At 31.9% G+C, this 25,135-nt stretch overlaps 1 protein-coding gene across 15 annotated transcripts in view; it reads right to left on the reverse strand.

The window, feature by feature from the left end:
• Positions 1 to 25,135, reverse strand: part of LOC111000950 (basement membrane-specific heparan sulfate proteoglycan core protein) — a 119,863-nt gene that overhangs the window by 74,906 nt on the left and 19,822 nt on the right. For 12 of the 15 annotated variants that reach the window (XM_022270598.2, XM_022270569.2, XM_045633923.1 and 9 more), the window contains exons 2-10: positions 15,368 to 15,497; positions 14,825 to 14,897; positions 14,252 to 14,331; positions 12,865 to 13,027; positions 12,308 to 12,480; positions 11,916 to 12,050; positions 10,799 to 11,098; positions 10,505 to 10,579; positions 9,830 to 9,943 (exon numbers count right to left, since the gene is read on the reverse strand). In XM_022270598.2, coding sequence (XP_022126290.2) covers positions 9,830 to 9,943; positions 10,505 to 10,579; positions 10,799 to 11,098; positions 11,916 to 12,050; positions 12,308 to 12,480; positions 12,865 to 13,027; positions 14,252 to 14,331; positions 14,825 to 14,897; positions 15,368 to 15,497 — 1,243 coding nt within the window. The remainder of the gene's footprint in view (positions 1 to 9,829; positions 9,944 to 10,504; positions 10,580 to 10,798; positions 11,099 to 11,915; positions 12,051 to 12,307; positions 12,481 to 12,864; positions 13,028 to 14,251; positions 14,332 to 14,824; positions 14,898 to 15,367; positions 15,498 to 25,135) is intronic. The other 3 variants (XM_045633920.1, XM_045633927.1, XM_045633926.1) reach the window with 3 other exon arrangements.

Here is a 25,135-nt window from a genome sequence, read left to right on the forward strand (position 1 = left end):
GAATATCCTGCACTCGACATGCTATATGCTGACTCCTTGGATCCGATTTTTTTAATAAAAATGTACATATTTTCTAACATTCATATTTCATAATATTTACTTAATCAAAATTCGCCATAAAAAGTTTTGATTTCCAGCTATTAATTTGTATCCATGGTTTAAGCATTCAATGTGTTAAAAAAGTAAAGCGCTGTAAACTGACTATCTCTAACTAACTAACTATCCCTTATATTAACGATATAATGAAATACGCGTTCATTTCGGAAATAAATAAATAAAAATATACCGGACCAATTTTGATGTGACTTGGAATGATATCTAAGTTGAAATAAACTTAACTTAAATTTATATTTGTATTCTGATATTTCTGTGATAAATATACATACAATTTAGAGCATGCTTCGAACCCTAAATAAACCACCATACCCAATCAAAAAAATACATATACAGAGATATCAAAATGATAGCCAAGGAAACCCCTAAAATGGTAGTTTAACTACATAATACAGTAAAAATAAAACTAATAATAGTTTAAAAATATCATACATAAGGAAGAGATTATTTAAAATCGACATAGCAAAAAGTCTAAACAAACGTTCCGTTATCGCTCGCTGACTTAATTATACGTTCGTTAGAATCGCAGGACAGAGTTCTGACAAAAACAATCACTTATATTACATATATGAATATGTAGAACTTGTGGCAGGATATGATCACCGGCTGACGTTCATTTAAACAAAAAGCGGTATACTGTCGGAACTGTGTCATAAAATGTGTTGAATGGTGGTCGTGCATGCGATACGGACAGATTTTTTAAGGAAACTAAACACCCTTTTTAACCAAATAAGGGGGCGTCCATAAATTACGTGAGGTGTTTTTTTTAAATTTTCTGTGAAAAAAAAAATTGCGTGATATTTGCCGAGACCCCTAAGATTAGATGAGATTTGACTCGACCCCCTCCCCCCCTTAAACACCTCACGTAATTTATGGACGCCCCCTAAGCTTGAAATTTAACATCTATATATATATATATATATTGGCCTTGTTTCGAAGGTTACTACGCTATAATGGGTACGTTCCAGGGCAACAATAAATAAATAATTTAAAATTGGAATTCAGTTTATACTTTTGTTAATTTGCTGTAAAATTTAGTGTCTATTGGTATTATAAAGTTTTGGTATAAGACAAACGCGAAGTTTTTTACGCCAGTACACTACAAAGTCAAAACGAACACAACAAAGATAATAGAACGAATAAATACGTATTATCTTTGTTGTATGATATCTGGATACCAGAGACGTTAGAAAACATTTGATGGGGTTTATACATACTTAGCTAATGGTTTTGTAATACAGCGAATCATACATGATGTCATCATTCTTACGCAATGATACACTCATTCAGACTAATTACTTTACAATGAGAGGCGTCTAATAAATCAATGGCAATAACCGATGTATGTAGCAAAGCAACGAGTACAACATTCGTTACTTCGTTTAAATATTTCAAAAGAATTGTTTGAATTTTCGATAGCTCATTAGTTTTATTTTTAATGTAGGAGTTAAAGTTATGGTTGAACAGAGAATGTAATATATAAAAATCCAATTACAGCCTCCAAGGTTAAGGTTGAAAGTACGATCGTCTTATGTTTTAATTTTTGGAGAAACAAAAAATGTTTTGTATTTGAAGGTACAGAATTTCTCAATTAGACAACACAACAACTATATTTATTTTAATTTTATCGATATTTGTATTTTTTTCACTCAAACGCTAAAAAACAACTGCTGTGTTTATCCGCTAAGGAGAAAGGATTTGGTACGTCCTCTAATCAATACTAAACTTTATTTCTTTTTTTGACGTTCATAAGTGTTTATACCTACATGAATAAATGATTTTTGATTTGATTTGTTTAGAATGTCCCAAGAAATCCTACATAAGTTCTGGGTTGCTTGGAAGTTGGAGCTACTAAGAGTTAACGTGTCGCATCGGACGCACGACAATTCTTCCGTCGCGCGTCATTCCGATCGCGACACTATCTTCTCACGTCAGCCGCGCCTGATTTATGTGTAGACACTTTTATAGAGAACTCGTGCACTAAACATTCACCGCTTGTCGCTGATTCAGCCCCGTAATTTACAACTCAACATGCATTTAACTTAACATAAGATTAACTCTGTTTGGGAATCTTAATTAATAATACAATTTCGTGCTTAACATTGTTCAAAATGTTAGAGAGATATTAAGCATGGTTAGAATATGTATTTAATATCACGGACTGAACGTCGATACAGTGGAGTTAGACTGTAGATTTAAAATCGTTGTTGAACCTACAACCTATGGCACAATACTTACCTAGTGATCATATAATCAGAAAAGAAAATTTATCAGCCCAAAACCCACTGGAAGGTTCCAGGAGTTCATACTAACTGTATAATGTATATGTAGTAGTTCCAATACTTGTATTAACAAAGAAGAGGTTTTCTCTTGATTCCTTATACAAAATGTAATCTAATCTTTGTTCAAAATGGTTAAGTTATGAGAAAGTAATTAATTATAAATGGTACATCTATAAAAAATACCGTAAGATTTAATTACATAAAAACATTGGGTTATTTTTTACAATGCCCGGCCTCTCGTGGTTAGGTTATCTAGGTATCAAGAGTTGACATACTACAGATAATACCATTTAAATAATGTATATTAATGAATTTGCTACTTGTAATTTTGATAAAGTGCCAAAACAAGTAGGTAGCAAATATGTTAAACAATTTTAAAGGAATATCAAAAGACGGAGCATTCACCCACATGTAGAGAATAACGTTTGGGATGAGTGGATTTTTAATTTCGGTACTTAAACTTCAAAATATTATATTTTAACAACATACTTTTATTTATAATTCCTATTGAAACACGACGATATACTTTTCACAGTAGCATACCATTTTTAAGAATCAATGCAGGTTTTTTAAATGTCACTCACAAAATGCCATAAATATAAGATCTACGACTAACTTTAAACGTCCAAGTTTACCTATGATAAAACCCTTTGGTTACATATAAAAATGTCGTTACAAGTAATAAAGAAAAGATTTGTATGCATTTATAATATCATATTAAGAACGAACACAATACACTATTAATAAACAATTTTAACTGTATTCAATCTAACTACGGTAAAGTACTTTTAGATACTTAATCGGGTTAATATCGGCAATTTTGTGTATCCCCAAAAGATTTGTGGGATATAGTACATAAATCGAAAAGTGAACAGCACGAAGCACGCGACCCTTCTCGACTTACATTCTATTAAAAGAAATTGTTTCGTTTTATAAGGAATTTTTTTGAACAATCCATAACAATTCCCTTCCTTGTTCTTCGATATAAAATGTTATTTTGACAATTGACGTTGAGGTGTGTCAGCCTTTTGTCGTCTAAAGGATAGGTTTAAACAGTAGCTCTATAACATTTATTGCAATAGCAATGAAAGATATTTTCAAGTGATCATACAAAAATCGAAGTGAATCTGATGCCGAGAGCTGATTACCCATTTGCCAAAAAATATTAGTAACATAATACAGAGGAAAAGTACTTACGCTAAATCTTATTTAATAAATAATTTTTATATATAAATATATTAATAATATATAATATTATATAATATATAATATTATATAATATATAATATTATATAATATATAAATACAATCTGTCTTGTAAACAGAGATTAGAATAACTTTGAATCTCCTATTTCTTACTAAATTTCTATGTAGTATATCATATACGTATATGACAATATTGATACAATGTGATTTATTTCAATAATTCGTTAATAATAATTTGTTTATTTTATAGACTGAAAAGTTTATATCGAATCAAAAATAGCTCGTTTGATTAAAATCTAAATCGAAACAAAAATTTGAATTCAAATTGAATTAACTGATTGTTGCAGCTCAAATTCTGCTGCCATGCGACGATGCACGAACTATGCACGTCTAGTTATAAAGGGCTCTACACACTCGCTATTTTGATAAACAGTTTTGAAAGTATTGTTATAAACTTTAATGTCTGTTACTATCTAACAGGAGGACAATATCGTGGGGTCATTATGCAATTAAGAGCATGTTTCACAATGTATGTATAAGGTACCAAAAACCAAGACTATTTGGTATCCAAAATTACAACAGCAGCGCATCCTTCGTTTTCATAATATAATGATTTATGTTTATATTAATCTTTTTATCGTGGTATTTGTATTCGCTAGTTCCAACGCTCTATCGAATATGCATATAAAGCCTTACATTCAACGCAATATTAGTTCATATTAACCACATGCAATGATCAAAGTCTATGAATCACAATATCGATTAACAAAACCACGCAAGGTATCTAAAAGTCACATTTTTTACGACACTGACAAACTACCGTACACCGTGAATGAATTTTCTTCAACCAGTTATACAATATCCCGACTTTGTTGATAGTGCTACCGTAGATCATGATGGAGGCCGATGCAGCCACATGTCCAAGAGAGTCACGTAATTCAGGAATAGAATATTGTGTTTATTAGTTAGAATAGGAAGTCATTATGAGGCTGATACGACGTAAATTGTAACTCAATTATAATGACTAAAATAACGTATGTAATCTTTATATCATTGATCTACCAAGATCCTACCAAGGCAAGAAGATAAGAATTGCATGAGTTTTTGCAAACTAAGACAAACTTATTGTTTCTATGGGAATAAAACAAAAATTATATAAGAAAAATTGTTTAAACGGAGACTGGCAAAGCTCAAGGTCTTTTAGAAATTATATCGTTCAAATATAAAAAGTATTATCTTAAAATCTTATAAAACCGAACCAAGGCAAACTAAGTAGTTACTATATTTAAGATAGAGTTAATCTTACCATATCGAGTATCAAAGAGAGTGTAGTGTCTTGAATCTTCGTAAACGTTACACGATCCTTACAAAGGTAACCCTTAACCTTCCATACTTTGGTAAGAAAATCTTTAAAGCTTTTGCTTGTTCGGTTTCGAAATTTAAATGGTTGTCTAGCTGAAGGTGAATGCTGATAGAAGAAAAAATTGCTGCACTTCACTTGATAATTACAGGTCGATCAACGAACTCAAAATTCAAAATATTGTGTACTCATTATTGGCCCATAATATCAAATAAGTTATTTTTTAACTTAGAAGAAACAATAGTTAAGCTTAAACGCCTTCTCTCGTACTCCCAGCAGATAGCTGTGTCAGGCTGAAATAGAATGTGTCTCATACAAGATTTAGAGAGAAAATACAATCACTAAAGTATTTAAATATAATCTTTTTCCCCAGCAAAAGAATTTAAATTTACACCGCAAATCAATGAAAGCGAATGTTAATAATAATTAACAATAGGCCTAAGAGGCGCCTTCTTGATTGGTATAAAGTGGTTCAAATTACATTTATACGTACAATTTACGAGTGTACTATAAATTCAGCCATTTAAAATTTTTGTATCAATTTGGTAATAGTACCTAGAACCAATTTACATTTATAAAATAATAAGATTTACTTTTTTTCTGTTTCTATTTATTTTTCTAGTGAGGGACTTTTCCAAGAAAAAGGCATCACAATACATACGAGAAAAGTCAAACCCATTGTTACAAGTGATCGGCCGTATTTATTATCCACATAGAAAAAAGTACATTGGTGTACTGCCACGAATTGCTCAGGCTTGAGAGTAACACGTCTCAGCCAGAAAACCAACAGTACTTAAGATATTATTAGCAAAAAGAGACTTCCAAAATACTTGACCTTTTGCATACGTATTTAGTGTGTTTTACGCCCAACGATAAAGAGGAACTGCTGAAATACTCATCACCATAAAGACAGAGCTGTTTTAGCGATTACAGATATTATTGTTGGTTTGAAAATTACTTTGAAATTGAACGATGTAATGGGACGTTATACATCATTATGGGCTCCAGTTTAACAAGATGGTTGATAAGATTTTTTGAGATCTACTTTTACAATATATGAACTGGATGGGATGTTTATTTGAAGTCTTTTTGACACGATTTTAAAACGTGGTCTAAATTAAGTCTGTTACCATGATATCATTCTCCAAGTCTGGAAATAACACCGTAATAATATTAATTTTAGGCATAACATTATTTGGTGGAATTTGAATTTGTATTTTTCAAATAATTTTAATTAATAATTAATTGATCTTTATGATTTAACAAATATATTTTTTGATTACATAAAATGCATGACTGTATTCATAGATATATTTTTTATAAAAATACTAGCTGACCTGGCGAACTTTGTTCCGCCTTAATGGCAATAAATAAGCAGTTTGGGTTTTTTTATTGGAAAAAATACAAAAAAATTAAATACCTACATTAATCATTCATTATTATTTCTGTATTTTAGTACATAGGTTGCTCTTCCCTTAAGTACCTTGTGATACACATTTTTTCATTTTTTGTTTTATTATCAGGCGCAAAAACAAACAACGCTGATGGTCTTCCGACCCGTGAACATGTCACGTATAATTGACCATGGGAAAAACATGAATGTTCTAGATTTAAACCACAAACTTTTAAGGATTGGCCTTGTGATTTGTTGATGGTCATGGCAAATGCAAGACGTATCGGAAATTGAAGTCTTTTAAATTCAAACGGCATATCGGTTGGGATCATCGGGATCCTCGGAATAAGAACTTCCTCACCTTTGAATTTTCCTATCATTATCGTAGCGTAAATTACATTGTTCTTCAATTTTCTAACCACCAAACGCATACCATTATGTAGTTCAGGTCATCTACATCTTTATTCTTTTTCTTCTTTTTCTTCTTTTTTATCAGTAAGCAATGTAACTCTCATGTTTGTTGTCAGCTGCAGTTTCGTCACATAGCGCCATAGATTTGACGATTTGAGGCAAGCGTTTATTTCGTCGACAGCCGTAGATCATGGAATTACTGGCAGTATTTGGCGGAAATCGCCAGACAGTAAAATCATTGCTCCTCCAAAACATCTCGATTCATTGCGTAAATCTTTTAATGTTCGGTTAAGTGCTTCCAATGCACGTTTATGCGCCATTGTGCATTCGTCCCAGATGATGATTTTCGATGCCGCTAAAACTTTGGCCATTGCTGAGTGTTTTGCAATATTACACGTTGGTTCTCCAATAGTTTGAAGATTTAACGGTAATTTTAATTCTGAATGAGCCGTACGGCATCCTTCTAACAATGTGGCTGCTATTTCAGAAGAAGCAACTGCAACCGCTATGTTGGATCTCGCCCGAACAGTTGCTAAAACTAATGACATGAGGAATGTCTTGCCAGTTCCACCAAGGGCATCTAGGAAATATAAACCACCATTTTCATCATCGTTTGCCTTCATTAAAGTATCATAAACTTCCTTTTGTTGGTATTTCAACAGGGGTACATTCGTTTGAACTACTAAATCTAATTCCTGGTGATCATATTCACGTTCCCGTTCCAATACTCGATTAAATGCGTCATTCGACAACAACAACAAATAGAAACATTCATCATTCTTTGGATGAACTGTATACATACGACAATACCGAGTTTTATAGTTCTCTTCACTGTTTATACGAATGGGCAATAGCACTATCATTATAATTAAATTGTAAATTGTAAAAATAATTAAACGTATTTATTTAATAGAAATATTTTGAATATTGATTTCTTACAAATATCAAATTGTCATATATACGTCATTACACAGCTGTCATTATACGTCAATTACATAGCTATCATTTGCGTTTTATTATTCCAAGTCTGATTCTTATTTGTTATACCACTTTTTATAGTGACTGACGTTTCATGTCAAGTCCCACGGGAACGCTGTCGAACGGGATAAAAAGTATCCTATGTCCGTCTCCTGGCTCTAAGCTACCTCCATACCAATTTTCACTCAAATCTGTTCTTTCGTTCTTGAGTTATAAGTGGTGTAACTAACACGACTTTCTTTTATATATATAGATGATATTAACGTAAATAAATTTTTCGTATGGTTTTGGTACTTTTAATTGACTCTTATTATACTAGAAACATGGAGAAAAACATGCACACTTCCAACAATAAAATGGCCAGTTCATTACCTATTGGAAAGAGTACAGGACGTAAAAATAATAGATGATGGACAGTAGACGTAATAAAACTAGCAGGGAAAAAACTGGATGAATATTGCTCGAGACAAAGAGAAATTGAAAATATGGAGGAAGCTTTTAACCTTAAAGGGACTAATAATACTAGAACACTAACAAAACCTACCTTAATTTTTAGAACGAAGACAACTAATATTTATATTGAGAATAGAAAAAAACAATTCATTACTAAATAAATTAATTAATAAAGTTTTAATAATGAAACTTAAAAGTTCAGTACTAATTTGGCTCTTGTCTCATTTGTCTACGCTATAATGAAAATAAATTAATATTGAGATAAACCTAGCAATTAGACAAAACAAATTGAGATTCATAAAATAATTAATAAACTTATACGAAAATTACGTTGGTTCAGCGATTTCATTTCGCTTGGTACAAATGATTTATTGTGTGTAGAAGAAATTCATAAATATTTCGAGGCAATAGATTTTTGTTCCCATACCCATACCCACTGAAGAGCATACTAGAATTGTTTATGTAATAATTATACACTGTTTCAGTACTTGAGATTTCTGGTGCACTCGACATTCCTTAATGAGAGCATTACGCTGTTTAGTTTAATATCATTGCTTGTCAATTATGAAATAGGAATATTCGAAATATAAATTTGTATACAATGACTAGCTCATGTTTATATTATATGGTATTTGTTATAAATTTTATTTGCATGATATTATGCAACTAGCATAATATGCCTTTCTACGTAATTTGTGTTATTATATTAAAATTAAAAACACAATGTGTGAAATTAATAAAACATTTCTTCTCCTTAATTTATATACATAAATAGGTTAGATATTTTGATATTTTATTACGATAAATAGTATAGAAACCACTATGGGCTCGTTACTTTAATCGCTGTGTTGAATGGTACGTATATATGTTTTAGTCTACGGCCGGGTAGACTCTACCTAATCTAATGACTACGAACAAAATATTTTCAATAAAATTAATCCTTGTTGTAGCTAGTTTTATATTCGATTTCTAAACCAATAAATTTGATTGATTCTTTGAATAGTATATTTATTGCATAAGAATACGCAAGACTGCCATTTTCAATTAGGTCGGTTCCGTATTGTGATTGAAATCAATCCTATCTTAATCGACGATAAATTAATTTTATGTACCATTAAGATCCCTACAAATAGTATACCACTGCCACTAGTTAGTAATGAGTTACGGCAAAATTATGAATCTTTATTGAGTGTGACAGACTTTAGTTCTTGTTCTTACAAGATAAGAAGTGTAAAAAAATTGTGAATTGTTCTATGTTTCAGAGATTATAGTCGATATGTGTACTGTTCTCTTACGTAATAGTATAAGTAAAAATTATATGTGTATTCATTACGTACAACCAGATTTTTAAAGACTTTTTTAAGATTTTTGAGATGTTTAAGGACAAATTTCTTATTTTATTTTACAGTTGTCATAATTCAAATTTATGGGTTTCATGATCTTTACAGCCATCGAATCTAGTAAAATAATCGGTAACTAACGATTCAACTATGCACTTATACATAGGCAAAATTAGACTTGATTCCCGAAGCTTAAATAAAGCTTTCTCCGCGAAGTACGATGTGGTTCACGAAATTTTTACGGTCACCACTTTTAAATACTGAATTTACTGAAATTGAGGTAACTACTCACCATCCGGACATCCCTCTTCATCAGCTCCGTCGTTGCAGTCTCTGTATTGGTCACAACGTTTTACATTTGGGACACAGCGGGTCTCATCACATCGCATTGCATTGTCTGGACAAGCTGTAGACAGAGATCTGTTATATAACAGTTTGTTTGTAAGGAGCTGCAACCATTACACCATGTTCCATATGACATCTTGAGTAATATAGAATAATAAAATAAATTAAAAACAAAGATTTGTCCTCTATCAGCAGGAGGCATGGTGAAATAGGAGCACGCACGTACATACTCGTGAGAAAAACATGCAAATACGTAGTATAAACAACTAATATCACTGCATACACGAATTCAAGTACGCCCAGTCACCACAAGTAGCACCCGTTCACGAGAATGACGCATGGCCAGCCATCGGCCCCCTCGATATACATAGATCTGAATCCAACCATGAACTCATTTCAAGCGCAATTGTACATTTGAAATTTAGTGGCAGTTTGTGTCAAATCAGCTGAGTAGTAAGATTAATTAATTGATTATTTGATAATTCCACTATTGTACTTAACGAGCCATGAATCGGGACTAGCATAACTGGTTTAAACAGGTTTCCTTGACTTTTCGTTCCTTATATTTTCCTAGTCTCTTATATTCACCTATTACTGGTGTGTTAATAAACCTGGTACATACTTTCTAATGTTTCGTCCAAGCCAGGATAGTCCGTTGCAGTGTCTGTTGGTTGCAAATCAGGTGTGTCTCCCCTGTCTTTAAATAAAAAAACAAAACAAAAATTTAAATAAAAAAAACAAAATAGTTAACATCCTACTAAGCCTAGTTCTTACGGTACGGTAACCGCGTCCTATGCAAATATGTTTGTGAAGATACAATGAAATTACAGTTTAGCTGTTTCTATTGCCATATGTTTGCATTATACTTCTTAGATAAAAAACAACAAAAAGAACTAAAAAAAAAACAAAATAATACCTCCGTTGGTGGATTCTCCAGCTTCATTTTTTTCTTCATGAATTATTAAGTTATCATCATCAATCTCATTTGCATTCGTATTATCATAAATATTAACATCGTTATTTTCGTCTCTTGGTTTATCATATGCAGATATAAGCTCATCTTCCCTATCATTTTCATTGTATGGGCCTGGCGTATTTTCATTTACTTCTGGATTAGGATAATCATCATCGGGACGTTCTTGTCGAGACTGATCATCATTTTTGTTGTCATCTGGGTTTTCCGGATCGTATGGATTCTGTTCTTGGTTGTTATCTTCTTGGATAATAAAAAAATGTTCAAATAAACAAAATTATACGTAAAAGAAAAACAATTATATTTTAATAAATTAAGAAAACATATAGTTATAAAGCTGTGTTAATCATTTCTAAATACAGCTACTAAAATGACCATGATCGTGAAAGTTAGACAAATTTATGAATATTAAAATTTATGTACTGTTAAATACATCTTAATCCAAGGCATTCCGCCTTCACTCACAAAAATAAAAAAAAATAAAGCAATATTACTAACGTGATTATGACATAGTTAATTAATATGAAAATGGTAAAGCAAATCAGCACAATCTGAATTTCTATTTTCTTGCTATGCTTAAATATTATTCGGATACGATATGACATAAATGAACGAAGTATGAATCGGTAGCGCGTTTACTTTTTTGTGATTGGAGTATAAAAGTTTTCGTCCAATCACTTGTCGATAGAAGGGACACTGTCCGATTTTTATCATTTTCTTCCTACTAAATTAAATTCAGAAGAAGTATGACATATAAGCCGGATAGATTTCTGTTTAATTTATAGTTTTGTTTAATATTTAATATTTTTTACCTATTTCAAGCGCTAAATTCGAAGCCAGTACTATGCTTATCAAGTCTTAATTTATGTAAAGTAACGCTCAAATGAAATTTTAAGTAGAATTAAATACATTATGACCAATGACTATAATATACATACGTAGATACAACACATACGTTAAAATATTAGCCAAATAATATTATATAGAATACATAAATAAAATTATAAGAAAAAAACTTCCGATATAATTTTGAAAAAAAATTTGGAAAATAACTGAATACCATAAGGACAGCCAATTTCATCTGAATTATCGGCACAGTCTCTGCTTCCATCGCATCTCGCTGCTCCCGGTACACATCTACCGTCTGTGCAAGTTAACTGATCCACCGAGCATGAATCGAGGGGCGTATTATATGCTAAGGAATGGAAAATACCCAATTGTAGATTTTGTGCCATATTTGTGATCCGCAATTTTTTTGGGGAAATTTGGAATTCGGTATTTTGTAAGGTACCTAGTGCTTTTTATTAATATTTTCAATTTGATACTATACAATTTGAAACAATAGTAAAAAAATGTATACGTTTAATAACAACTAAAATACTTAACCTTCACTCTATTGAATGAATACCCTATTACTAATTATAGTTTAAATTTTTTTTAAAGAGATCAAACCTGGATCAATGACAATAGCACTAAAGTCTTCATCGCTGACAACGACATCACCAAGTTTCATCTTCTTTTGGATATAGCTTTGAAGAATTAAACCGATCTTTTCGGTGTCTTCGTAGCCTGTAGTAACGATCTCAATGGTCACTTTACAGGAGAATTCATCTGTTGCTCTGGATCTGGAATACGTAAATTGGTAAATAAACTTTTTATCCTTTATTTCATCTAGATAAATGTGTATTATTATTACGTGTACTCCTTTGAATTTATTACATTATTTATATTTATTCTTTCAAGAGCTTTATACGAGAAAGTGACGAGAAATTGGCTACTAATTTCTAATATCTTTAAAGAAACGTTACTTATATTTAAGCATATTTTCTTGCATACTGTATAAATTTTAATAACGTTTATGTTTGGTTAATCCAAACATAAGTGAAATATACTTATATGCTACCAGTTAATAATCAATACAACATATTCTTAACCGAAATGTACCTTTATCATTTCGATTATTTTATGATTTGGTGGAAGGATTTTGATGTAATACATCGAATACTTACTGAATCCTAATTAAACTTGCTCTATGGGTCCCAGGTAAGTCTCTAAACACAGCATTAACGGCCTCTGCTAAAGACTTCGAGAAGTTTTGGAATTCCAACGAATCTCTGTTCGAGTAATTTGTCTGATAAGGCTCCCTTACCACAAATGTTACTCGTAGAGTTTCTGAAATATAATAGTTTTTTTATAGCACACAATTTTTTTGTCTACAAATATAGTTTTATTTATAGAATATAACATTGTCATAGTTTTCACCAAAACTTTCGGATCCTACTCCTATATCGTGCGTTTGAACCTTGAGTGTAAAAATGAGTTCTGGAATAAAACGTAAGGAAAGCCACCCACAAACTTATTGGTGCAAGCATCATTGGGGGTTGCATTAAAATCTTTATAACTATTTTTAAACATTTTTGTTTTTGTAGATATTTAACCAAACTCATTTAATAAAACTTTGTGACAGAACTAGTACTGTAGTTGAATAAAGTGAGGTCTGCAAGTGGTGATATCGTAGGCGTAGCGTAAATGTACTTCAATATAATTAATTCATACTTTTTCAGAATAAAAGTGAAGCTTCATAGAAACTAAATGACGTTTTTTTATTATTGTGGTATTTTAAATAACACGTGAGAAGCACTACATCCCTGTATGGGGACTTGGAAGGACTAAGCCTGAGACTGGAAGATTTTTAGGTTTTCTGGAAGTATATTGTGCACATTGAAAGGAAATCCAGTGATACACGTGTTTCATTCATAGGTAGTTAAAGAGAAGTTAATTACAATCTGAATATTTTTTGTTTCCGGGGTTTTAAGCACATTTGTTTTACGTTTTAAATACATTAATTCAATTTATAAGATTAAATTATTGTAAATGTATTTATTCATTATCGCCATAGTAAAATTTGCAAAAACAATATGATTTATTCATTTAGGTAACACAATGAAGGTTAATAAATAAATACATATTAAATGCTTCTAATTTTACATTTACTACATCCGTTAATATTTTTAGTGCTATTTCAGTCTGTGATTACACTTTTTATACTGAATTGCTAAGCGTTTGAACATTCTTTGTACTATAAAATTTTCTTTACAAAAGTGGTGCTAGAGATTAAGTGTATACTAATAATTTTTCTAATTTTTTTGTTTTTTATATAATAAGTTTAACTTTACAAAAATCAATTTATTACATTGTAATAAATACAAGTATATTTATTCCTTTACAGTCAAGTATACCTTACTTAAAATAAATTAAATTATTTAAGAAAATTCTCTACGTAAGTCTTGTTTAGCGTTTAAACTTTCTGTGTGTGATGTGTTTGATATAAACATATGAAGACACAATACAAGGTAGAATATAACATTGTCAAGAATAAAGCTAATAAATGCTTACTTTCTTTTGGTTCAGGCTCAGTTCGATCGGGAACTCCAGATCCCCCATCGACCTCGTTTTCCACATCTTCGTACTTATTTCTGAAATAGATTTTTGAACTTATTTGAAACAGAGGTATTTTTTTCTGGAATAAATTAAGCAGTCTCATTGCATTGTTTAAATACATTAATACTGTGGCGAAAACGAACTTCAGACCAGTGCTTTACAACGTAAAGATTCGTATTATGTTTCAATAAGTTGCTTAATTTATACCATACATAAACTAACATTATATAAAATGTGCTCCTTTTTTGTAAATACTAATTGCTTGTCAGCCTTCCTTAACTTATTCAATCTGTATTTTAGACTATGTGTGGGGGGGTACACAAATAATGTGTTATGGTGTAAAATGTTACATAATTAATTAGCTATCAGGTATTCCACTTTCATAAATCCAAGGTTAATTTTGTCTATTAATTTTATTGCATGTTAATGTAATTGACAAATTTATTTGAAGATTTGAAATTGATCTCAACGTGAAGTTGATCAGCATAAATAAATGAAAACTTTAGTTAAATTTATAAATAATATTACCCAATATCTTCATCATCTTCAGTGACGCTCTCATTAGCCTCTGCTGGTGGAGGCGTCGTTGTTGTGAAAAATGCTGAAAAGTTATTAGATTTATGTTATTACAATAATTTTGAAGCTGTTTCTTATAGCTTGCATTAATTACTTAAATTATGAAAATTTTTAATTTACTTTTATGTTTTCAGTATGGATTGATTTTTATCACGGATTTATAAGAAGTCCCTAATGATGTTATGATATGGGGATTACGATTAGTAAACTTTGTTAGTGATGATTAGTTTCTTTGAACTGAAAATAAGTGTTATGAATGTGGATATATAGATAGCTGTCATCATTTCCACACAAATATATTCGAAATCCAAAATAGTTTCCAAGAATGGACTGTCGAATTAATAAATTAATTAATAAGATAGTAATCTTAATCAATCTGCATAAATTAATTATTTTTAAATCAAATTCTCGTTTTCTCTAAAAAACCTGCTAAAAGTTGTTTATGACTTTGAAAAATAGTATACAGATACATATCAATGAATAAAATGTACTTACAAAAGAAATTTAATTGTCGTTTTAGCCTCTCTAGATGTTTTCCGATGCCCAGGTCTCCGGAATCCACTTCTAAGAACTCATTTGAAGCTTCATTTTCCCCTTCCCAATAGATATCCTCTGCCTTTGATACCTGAAATTGTAAAATTTAGAATCGGTGAGTGAGATACTTGGAATATTCGTCAATTATTCGAATACGGTTTCAACTTTTCTTTGAACTTTGGTTTTATATAAGTTATGTAACAAGATGGTCCCGGGAAATTTAGTTGGAGTTAGGAATGACACCTTCTTGGGTACAAGATAAGATTCCTTTAATTCTATTAAAACTGCATTTGGCGTGGAAATAAGCCTTAAAGCTTTGGCCGAAGCAACAGCATTATGTTATAAAACTTTGATTTATTATCACGTACAATTCATTTTTTCCAGGTAACTGCTAGATCAAGTATCAACATACCATAACTTTATGATAGTAGGTTTTCTTGTGATGAATATTTACTTTCCTGTTTAATTTTCACAGTTTTTCATTGTCACTACGATTTCATGTTGATAGGAAAGTATTTTCTTTCTAATTAGGCAATACTGTACATAATACATATTTAATAAGCCTTCATACCTATACGTATATATCCCAAAGATTTCACGGAATTTTACGGAAAACTATTTCTATTTCAACATGGGGTGGAATAAAGTTCCATAAAGTTTTTCCTCTTTAACCCAAGTATATAATAAGCTATATAATTACAAGGTACATATTTTGGGATGTCTCCAAGAATAGGTAAGTACAAGAGAGTGTTAGGATTGGCCGGCGCGCGCTTGCCCCGCCCAAGTAACGATTTCGATTTGACAACCGCCCGGTGGCGAAATCATTCTATGGTCACCAAATCCCAATCAGATAATATTCTTAATCTTCTACTTATAACAGTTTTTGTATACGAAATTCAAGTGTATACAATTAGATATATTCTACTCTCTTATATGCTTTCTTTTCTCCCATTTCCCTCATTAATTTAATAGCTTTATTTTCAGTCTCTTAATCGAAGTCAGCTCGTTATATCTCATGGGCTGTAACCACTAAGCAGATCAGGTTCAATAAGAGTATATCCCCATAAAATGCTAGTATTTGAATGCAAATAGACTAAGTCATATTGTTCAATGTTTGATGTACATACAGCGATTGATTTTATACAAAACGATTGTTGTATTTGAAATCCGTTTTTAAGCCACTTATACGTAGTTTTATTCAGTTTTGATTGGTATACACAATAATAATTAACGAAAACACTAGTTGCCGCTGTATACCATATTAAAAAAACAAATAGTTGCCTTATACAGGGTTTGCGTCGGTAATATCTACATCATAAAATAATAATTCAAAATTGCTACGATCCTAAATGGCGAGATTATTATTAATGGAAGAATGGTATGGTATGCTGTGCCTTCTCGTTTTTGTCGCTACAGAGCGATTATTTAAATCTAAGGCTACAATCAGTGATGATAACGTCATAACCTGAATCACTCCTAGTCCTGACATCTCGAAGCCTTGGTACCTTCGGACCAGCAATCAAGAATCTTCGAATGAGGAATATTGAGAGATTCCACATGTAATATTTTTGTGCTCACAGGAAAAAAATATTATTCTTATTAACCTTTTTACTATATATCTATTAATATGTTATTTGTTGACTCGGCGGTAAATCATTTATTTATTAAAATCCTGTCTACCGTATTATCGACTACCACATTTATTCAATAAAAATACATAACGAAACTAACTTAATCGGTATTTTCCCTAAATTACGTTAAACTACATTGATAAAGTTGATATACAGGAAATCCATAACAATTGCACTCTCATAAATTGTCGTTAATCAAAAAACGTTTGCGATTCTCAAATAAATAGCTTTGTAAGCTGCAATTATGGGGAGGGTGCCGACTTCATCGAGAAATCCCCAGCAATTTTATATAGTCCGACATGATCCGTAGACGAGTGTGGAAAACGCGACTTGCAAACTAATTGCGAGCCTTATTCATATAACTTGTAACACATATTCTAAGTATTTATTAGGGCGGTTAAAACCTATATCATACGCATCTATGTTGACACATAGAGCTTCAGTTTTTTATGAAACAGGGGTATAATTGACAATGAAAACATGAATTAGCGTGCAGTAGTACTGAGCTGTGGAGTATGTCTGAATTTAAAAAAACTTGTTAAGCTTTTACGTAAATTCAAAATGGTCTAAGAGCCCGTGGGAGGTCGTCCTTCACCGATCTGATAACCGATGAGACGTATTTTTTATTAAATATTTTTTATAAACAAATATGCCTGTAATTGCTTGCCTATCGAAAATTGGTACTGGCTATTTTTAGTTAAATTAACTTTTATCGACTTTTTTCATCACCTTCATCCTTTTGATAACCAAATGAAATTTATTTGACTGATAGTTTTTGATACACAAAGTATGCCTAGGTATGCTTGCCTACTCATTTCAGTGTATAACTACCTGGTGTAAACAGGTGTAAACAGAAAAATAAGAAAAATAAAATAAGAATACCTACTACATTACCAAACACACTTATTAAAACAGGTTCCTTAAGACGATCGAAGACAAGCATAGCATCGCGAATAGCCCCCTAACAGAATAAAACCATATGTGAAAGCTGTATGAAATTCCTGTTAAGTTACTTGTTTACAGGAGTTTTCATGAAAACATCGAAGCTTAAGATTGTTTTCGAAAGATTTTTTTTAGAAAATATGAAAATGTACGAACAATCAAAAACGGACTTCAACCAGAATGAATATATCCTTATTCATAGAAGTGAGTGCAATAACACCAAATAATTAAAAAAACGGCGTTGAGACATATAATAAAACTGCGTGTACGGAGGATTTAAATAACAATTGAATAATACGCTCTAAATATATTTAAACCAACATCATCAATAGAAATGGTTAAGCATTATTTGCATAAGGTCGTAAACCTACAAACGTGTTGATTGCGACACACTTATTAAGCCAATCACACAAATTGATGTGCACAAATATTAAATTTGGAGACATACAGCCAATTGTAAATGGACCCTTGAGAATTCGGTCAAGTACAATTTAAGCTCATCAAGACTTGTGAGGACAAAGAATAAAAACCGGGGCTTAATTGTTCTTTATAAGAAATAAGAACTGTATTCTCAAATATCGTGCCGCACGGCGCCGGTCGGTTATTTCTGCTCAGCAAATCAGAATATGATGAAAATTCTATATGATATTTATTAATTGTAATGAATTTTATAAACCATATTCGTTCATTCGGTATTAGGTAAGGCATTTAACAATCCTTGAGCGGGAAAAAAATTCCATGATATGTGCTCTATGCTTCCTTAACGCCCGAATCCAATAACTAATCTACAATCTCAGATCGAAAACAATCTGACATCAGACCGTGACTGTCGATCGATCTCCTATCTGCATCCCAATAACCAAACCCTACGAAGACAATCCATTTTTGGCGAAGGATAGAATTCTATCTCTTCGCCCTTTACACACATATTTCATGACCAATATAAACCAAATAAAGTAAATAAAACCGTTCAAATAATATTAACATGAATATGAACATACAAATCAAATAGCTTTTTATTATTTTAAAAACTGTTGCAAATTAAAATCTTAGGATATTGGCATCGTTGAACTGTCATTTTCATACAAAGGTCCATCCACATACGCCGATCTGAGACAGAAGGCTATAACAATCCGTCGATTGATTATTGGCACACTTTTATCAATACTTGGATTAAGATGTTCAAGAATGGATTGAGATAGGTTATTGGGTTTGTGCGTAAATCTGTCGATAACACATACAATTTATGTATTTATATATCGTAGTGTTGGCTTTTGGCGTGCGACACTCATCCCTGAAGTTATAAGTTCGATCCCTCGACTACCAAAGGACTCTCTGTCTGTGCGTATTTAACATTCTCGTATTTTCTCGTATTCTCTCTAAGAACGTTGAATAAAATCATCGTGAAGAAACCGTCTTGCCTTAGATCTAAAATGTCGACGGAACAGGATCATCACCTATTTTCCTACTGGATTGATAAATGATGATACAGAATCATTTTTATTTATGCCCCGCGGATTTACCGACGTTTATTCGTAGCATTAGCTCTATAGCCCTCCTCGAAATATAAAACTGTACAGAAATATATTTTTAATTGGAACCTCTAGTTTGTGAGATTAACTATCAACAAACACTTCATCCTTGAGTTGAGCCTAAGCTGCAATGTATGTATTTTTCAATAATTTATTCACAAGTAACCCGAGTATTGATTTACATGACATAATATACAATAAAAATCACAATAAATTAGTTTACCTGTTGTCTACTTAATAAAAGACTCACGAGTATGTAAGTGCGTGCTCCTATTTCACCATGCTGATAGGACAAATCTTTGTTTTTTATTTTTTTATTCTTTATTACTCAATATGTCATATGGAACATGGTGTAGTGGTTGCAGCTCCTTACAAACATTGTGTAATAAAAACTTGGCGATTAAAAAGTGTGGCGGAGAGTTTATTGCCAGTTCTTCTCTTCCATTCACACCCTTGATTTGAGAACTGGCAGTAAATGTAAAATTAGATTCATTTAATATTTCTTTTTTTTTGACGTTTATAAGTGTACATTATGTTACCTATATGAATAAATAAATTTTGACTTTTGACTTGACTCAGAAAAAATCGAAATAATACATTATGGAGCTTTATAAAATTTTAAACAACTGCCAATAAAACTATTGTAAAACCCTGGAATTATTGTGTAATTGTGAGCTTGCTTTCTTAAATATATAGTGGTAATTAGTGCTGTCATTTAAAAAAATATTTAAGACAAGATTTATTCTAAACGTCATTAAATAAACATAAACATGAAACTGCTTGTAAAATCTCATAATTACTTTAAGTTGTGAACTCTTCAGTGTTTATATCTAAAAGAAAATTGTGATCACTTCGTTCCAATATCACCAATGTCGGGGATACAGATCTGCAAATATTAAATAAAATCTCTACCATAGAACAATGTATTGTTGATTTATTGTTTTCTTGTTCTATATAAAATACATTTTCTCTAAATAATATATAAGAAATAAACACGCACTATCTACGAGTATATTTAAACAATAATTTCTTAGATTAATATTTTCCATGGCTCAGTTTCTTAGAAATCAAAAGATAAATCAAAAAATAATTGCTATTAAATTTCGTATTATAGGTACGTGGTCGAATAATCACAATATTGTATTAAGGGTCTTATTAATCCAATAAAAACATTAACAAGATACAATTTCCAAGAAAATATATTTTTCATGTCATACTATATATAGGTAGATATTTTTACAGGTGAGGTCCCAAAACCAATACGAGATGGCTCAAATGCAGAGATGGGTATATTTTTCTCTAAAAGCAAGTAGGTAAGACCGTCTGTAGCTTCCGACACGACATAATTTTAGTTCACCGTAACACTTGCCCAGGACAAATAGTACGTGTGCGTTATCACGTCAACGACTTTTATATTACGTATTTCTTCTAATTTTTTTCTGCTATGCAAATTCGCGAGTTGGTAAAGCATAGCAAGGTTGACGAAGCAATTACCCACGAGACGGTGAATATTCTATATTTACTAGATGTTTGTAGCAAAGTGTAGAAACATGTATCGTTGTTTAGAACGTTGCCTAAACAGTTCTAGTTAAATTTAGAGTTTATTGCTTCCGAACGCTCTACTAAACAAGGGAAGGACACAATAATATTTTATGACTATGATTTTACGTTTTTACGTAAATTAGACCTTGAATGTAATAAATAAATATAATTCTAGGAAGCAAGAACACTGATTGAGATTGACTTGGTTTTGAACTGATTTTCTCCCAGTCGCCAAGTCTGCAGTGTTAACGTATATTATAAGACGGTAATAGAATTTTTCTTTACTCTTCAATCTTCAGATTGTTTATAAATGATACATAGCTGACTAAACAAAATAAATGTAACCTAATTATAGCGAGTATGTGTATGGTACTGCGTATTATGCAAAATGTACAATAAAATGTAACACAAAATATAAAAATAAGTATCTAAGCTATCTATTACCAAGAATATAAATTACATATTTAGTATCCTATCACAGTCTGTTCTTTTCTGCATATTACTTTATATCTAATAAATATTTATATACAATTACAAACTAAAAATATATCTAATAACTAACCTTAAAATTTAATTATTAAAAAATATTATTAAAAGGAGTCCCTTTAGGCAAGGTTCCGAAGATACTAGCGTTCCCCCTTTGAATAGCTAGACTAATTCTTTGTGCGAGGTAGCTGCCAGCTCTTCGTTCTCCTGTGATGTCGACTAACCTTTTTGATAATTCCCTAAAAAGCTTTAATGCGCTAGGACCCCACGGACCAAGGGTCTCGACACCGAATGGGACAAAATCATATTCAGAGCCTAGACCCCTGTATTTGCAGACTTTAGCTTTTTCAGCCGCATCACAAGCCGCACCAGCTCTCTTGTTAGTTCCATGAAGATTGGAAGGGGCCAGTGTGTCTGAACAGGTGGCATCCCATACCAAAACCCGACCCATCTTCCATGGAATCAAACTCATACCGTCCGGTCTCTTGCCATCGTCTCTAGCAATTCCAGTCGGCTCAAGTAGATTAGGCACGTTGACGGTGGCAAGGGACCGATGTATGATATCGTTGAGTGCGGCCAGCACTTTTTTGACATGATAGTCCGTGATGTCCTAGTTTGTCGACATCACTGCCACAGGGACAAGTATGAGGAGCGCAGACCGGTACCCCAAGCCGCAGACAGGTTGCGATTCGGAGCGTGTCAGGTTCAAGAAATGTTCCTGTATTTGACGAAGGGTAAGCGTGAAGCCAATAGCCGGCCTCATGCGTACCCACGGCCAAAAGCCTAGCACGTGCTGAACCTGTACTACGGCTCAAAAGATTGTCATAAGTCATTTTACTGTCTATGTCGTCCCAGCTCCTCTGTGAATTTAGAGAAAATGGAAAATTTTGACCTGGGCATGCAATTAAGAAAGCATCTAGCTTCTTCCAAGCCAGCAATCTCAAAGTTTGAAGGGGATGCCCTTAAAATTTGACTTATGAGATTTGCTGAACTATGGACAGAAGATAGGAAGGCTGGTAAAGCGACACTGGAAATTTTGCGAATCCCCAAACCACCATAACGGATTGGTAATGATGCTTGGGTCCACGATTGCTCGTTCAGCTGTATATTAAGAAGCGATTCTAAGCTAATTTTGATTACGTCGTCTACTTGTGTCAAAAGATCTGGGTGATTCCAAAAGGAGCAGCAACGGAGCACATACGTAAATTTTGGGACAAAAAGACAGTTTTTTAAGATGCAAAGTGCATAATGCGGACTAATTTCAAGGAGACGATCAGCAGAATTTTTAAATTTATTAATAGAATTATTAATATATTCAAAAATAGATTCATCAAAAATTGGAGAACCTAAAAGGTAAAGGGAATTACTATTAACTATTTTAATATTTGGAGCCAAAATCTGAAATTTTTGTTTTACTGTATTTAAATTTAAGTCGCAGTTATTTATGAACAGTTGTTTGTTTTAAATATAAAATATGTATTCACAAATACACATGAAATAAAATTTTTAGAAATTAAAACGTTATTATTATATTGTCAATCTCTGAGGACATATATACGACGTTGGCAACTAACTACTTAAACTGTTGTAAGGCCGACTGGCATAAGAGTTTCGCCCGACTCATCGCACCAGTAAATAATTTAGCTACGTTTAGCACCTAACTTTGATATGCCGCTTTAATCCTGACCTTCACTTATTTGTATTCAAAGATTCGACAAACGATAATTTTAATTAAGTTAATGGCTGACACCACAAACAACGTTATGTTTTTTTTATATCTCTGATCATAATCAATTTAAAATTACAGAGCAACCGCAGTGGAGTTAACATTCTCTATACTAAACCATAGATCAGGTAATAAATATAAAAATATATACAAATGTAACACTTGAAGGCTACTGATGAGGCAAAATGTGAATAAAACTGCATCATCACATTACACGGAAGACGACGTAAGGAAATATTAGGACATATACTCGTAATACAAAAAGCGTAACCTGCAATATATTTTCTATTCCTCTGGAATTTCTTGGCATAATTCGGTTAGGGAGGATCATACGCAGGATCCATATCCATATATAAATATAAATACATTATAAATATAAGCATTCTAATACAAAACGCACTCTTCCAGATAAATCTTTACTACACAACCAATTTCAATTTAGATTAGACGTCAAAACAAAGGTATCCTACAAGAATGATATACAAAAAAATATTAAGTAAATAATCACAAACAAATAAATTACATACTTATCAATTAATACAATGTCATATATGTATTTATTTAATAGTTAATAAAGCTTTGTTGTATTAATAGTACATACAGCGAGCCAACGGCCTTATGCTAACAAGCGATTTCTACAAAAAAATCCCTAGTAAGGAAAAATACTAAGGATAGTGCATTACTAAAGTATTAAAAAGAAAATAACTGACTTACAATTGCAATACGATCATATAAAATAAAATCTAAAAGCTAATCTTAAGAGTCATTAAGCACATTTAATTTTAGTGTCCAATATACAAACTACTACAATTATAAAAAAATGTGTAATTACAAAAGTCACGATATACGATAGATATCCTTTCCATCTATTCATGGAAAGGTTATGGTATTTACAAATAACACAACCTTTTTTTTGGTCGTTACATTGACGTGTATCTTGCACTTAAAAAATATACGTAAAATTACTTTTAAATATTTTTTTAACTTTTATGGATCTCAGGAGATAGAGGACATATTGTTTTCAGTAATTAACAAAAAATAACCCATAATTTTCCACTTTCGTCATGTGGCAAAAGTTACACAACTGTCAGACGAATATGTATCATATTTAATATACTGTTCAGGTTAAATTTGAGTAAAATGAAAGCCCAAGGGTCGGATTACCTCATTAATACGTACTTTAATGAAGGCGAGGCTCTAATTGTTTTCTCAATTAGACAGCGACTTAGAGATTTTATACCTAAGAATGAAAATTAATGTTCCATAAAGGTTCATTATCATTCGAAATTCAAAAAATACAAACGGTAAGTGGAAATTTTAAGCTTATATTTTACTACCAACTGAATTTTTCAAAACTAAGAAACAATAAAGCTTTATCATTACAAGTTGGTGAGACTACCAAAAGTAAAAAGTTTTTTTTTTGAATGTATGAAGTCAAATGTGAGCAGTGTTGGCCTAGTAGCTAGTGGAGTCTCATACCTGAGGTCGTAGGTTCGATGACGGGCTGTGCACCAATGGACTTTCTTTCTATGTGCGCATTAAACATTTGCTCGGTGAAGGAAAACATCGTGAGGAAACCGACATGTCTTAGACCCAAAATGTCGACGACGTGTGTCAGGCACTGGAGGCTGATCACCTACTTGTCTATTAGATTCAAAAATGATCATGAAACCGATTCAGAAAATCTGAGGCCAGGACCTAAAGAGGTTGTAGCGCTACTGCTTTATTTTATAAACTCAAATAATAAAAATACTTATATAATTCTACGAGTAAGATAGAATATTTGCTATACTAGGCTAGAAGTTAAAAATAGGCAGTAGGTACTAACTTTTTGTTATTTGTATAACACAGCAAGATTAGAGTCAGTACA

The sequence above is a fragment of the Pieris rapae genome, chromosome Z (assembly GCF_905147795.1).
Source record: "Pieris rapae chromosome Z, ilPieRapa1.1, whole genome shotgun sequence".
NCBI lineage: Eukaryota > Metazoa > Arthropoda > Insecta > Lepidoptera > Pieridae > Pieris > Pieris rapae.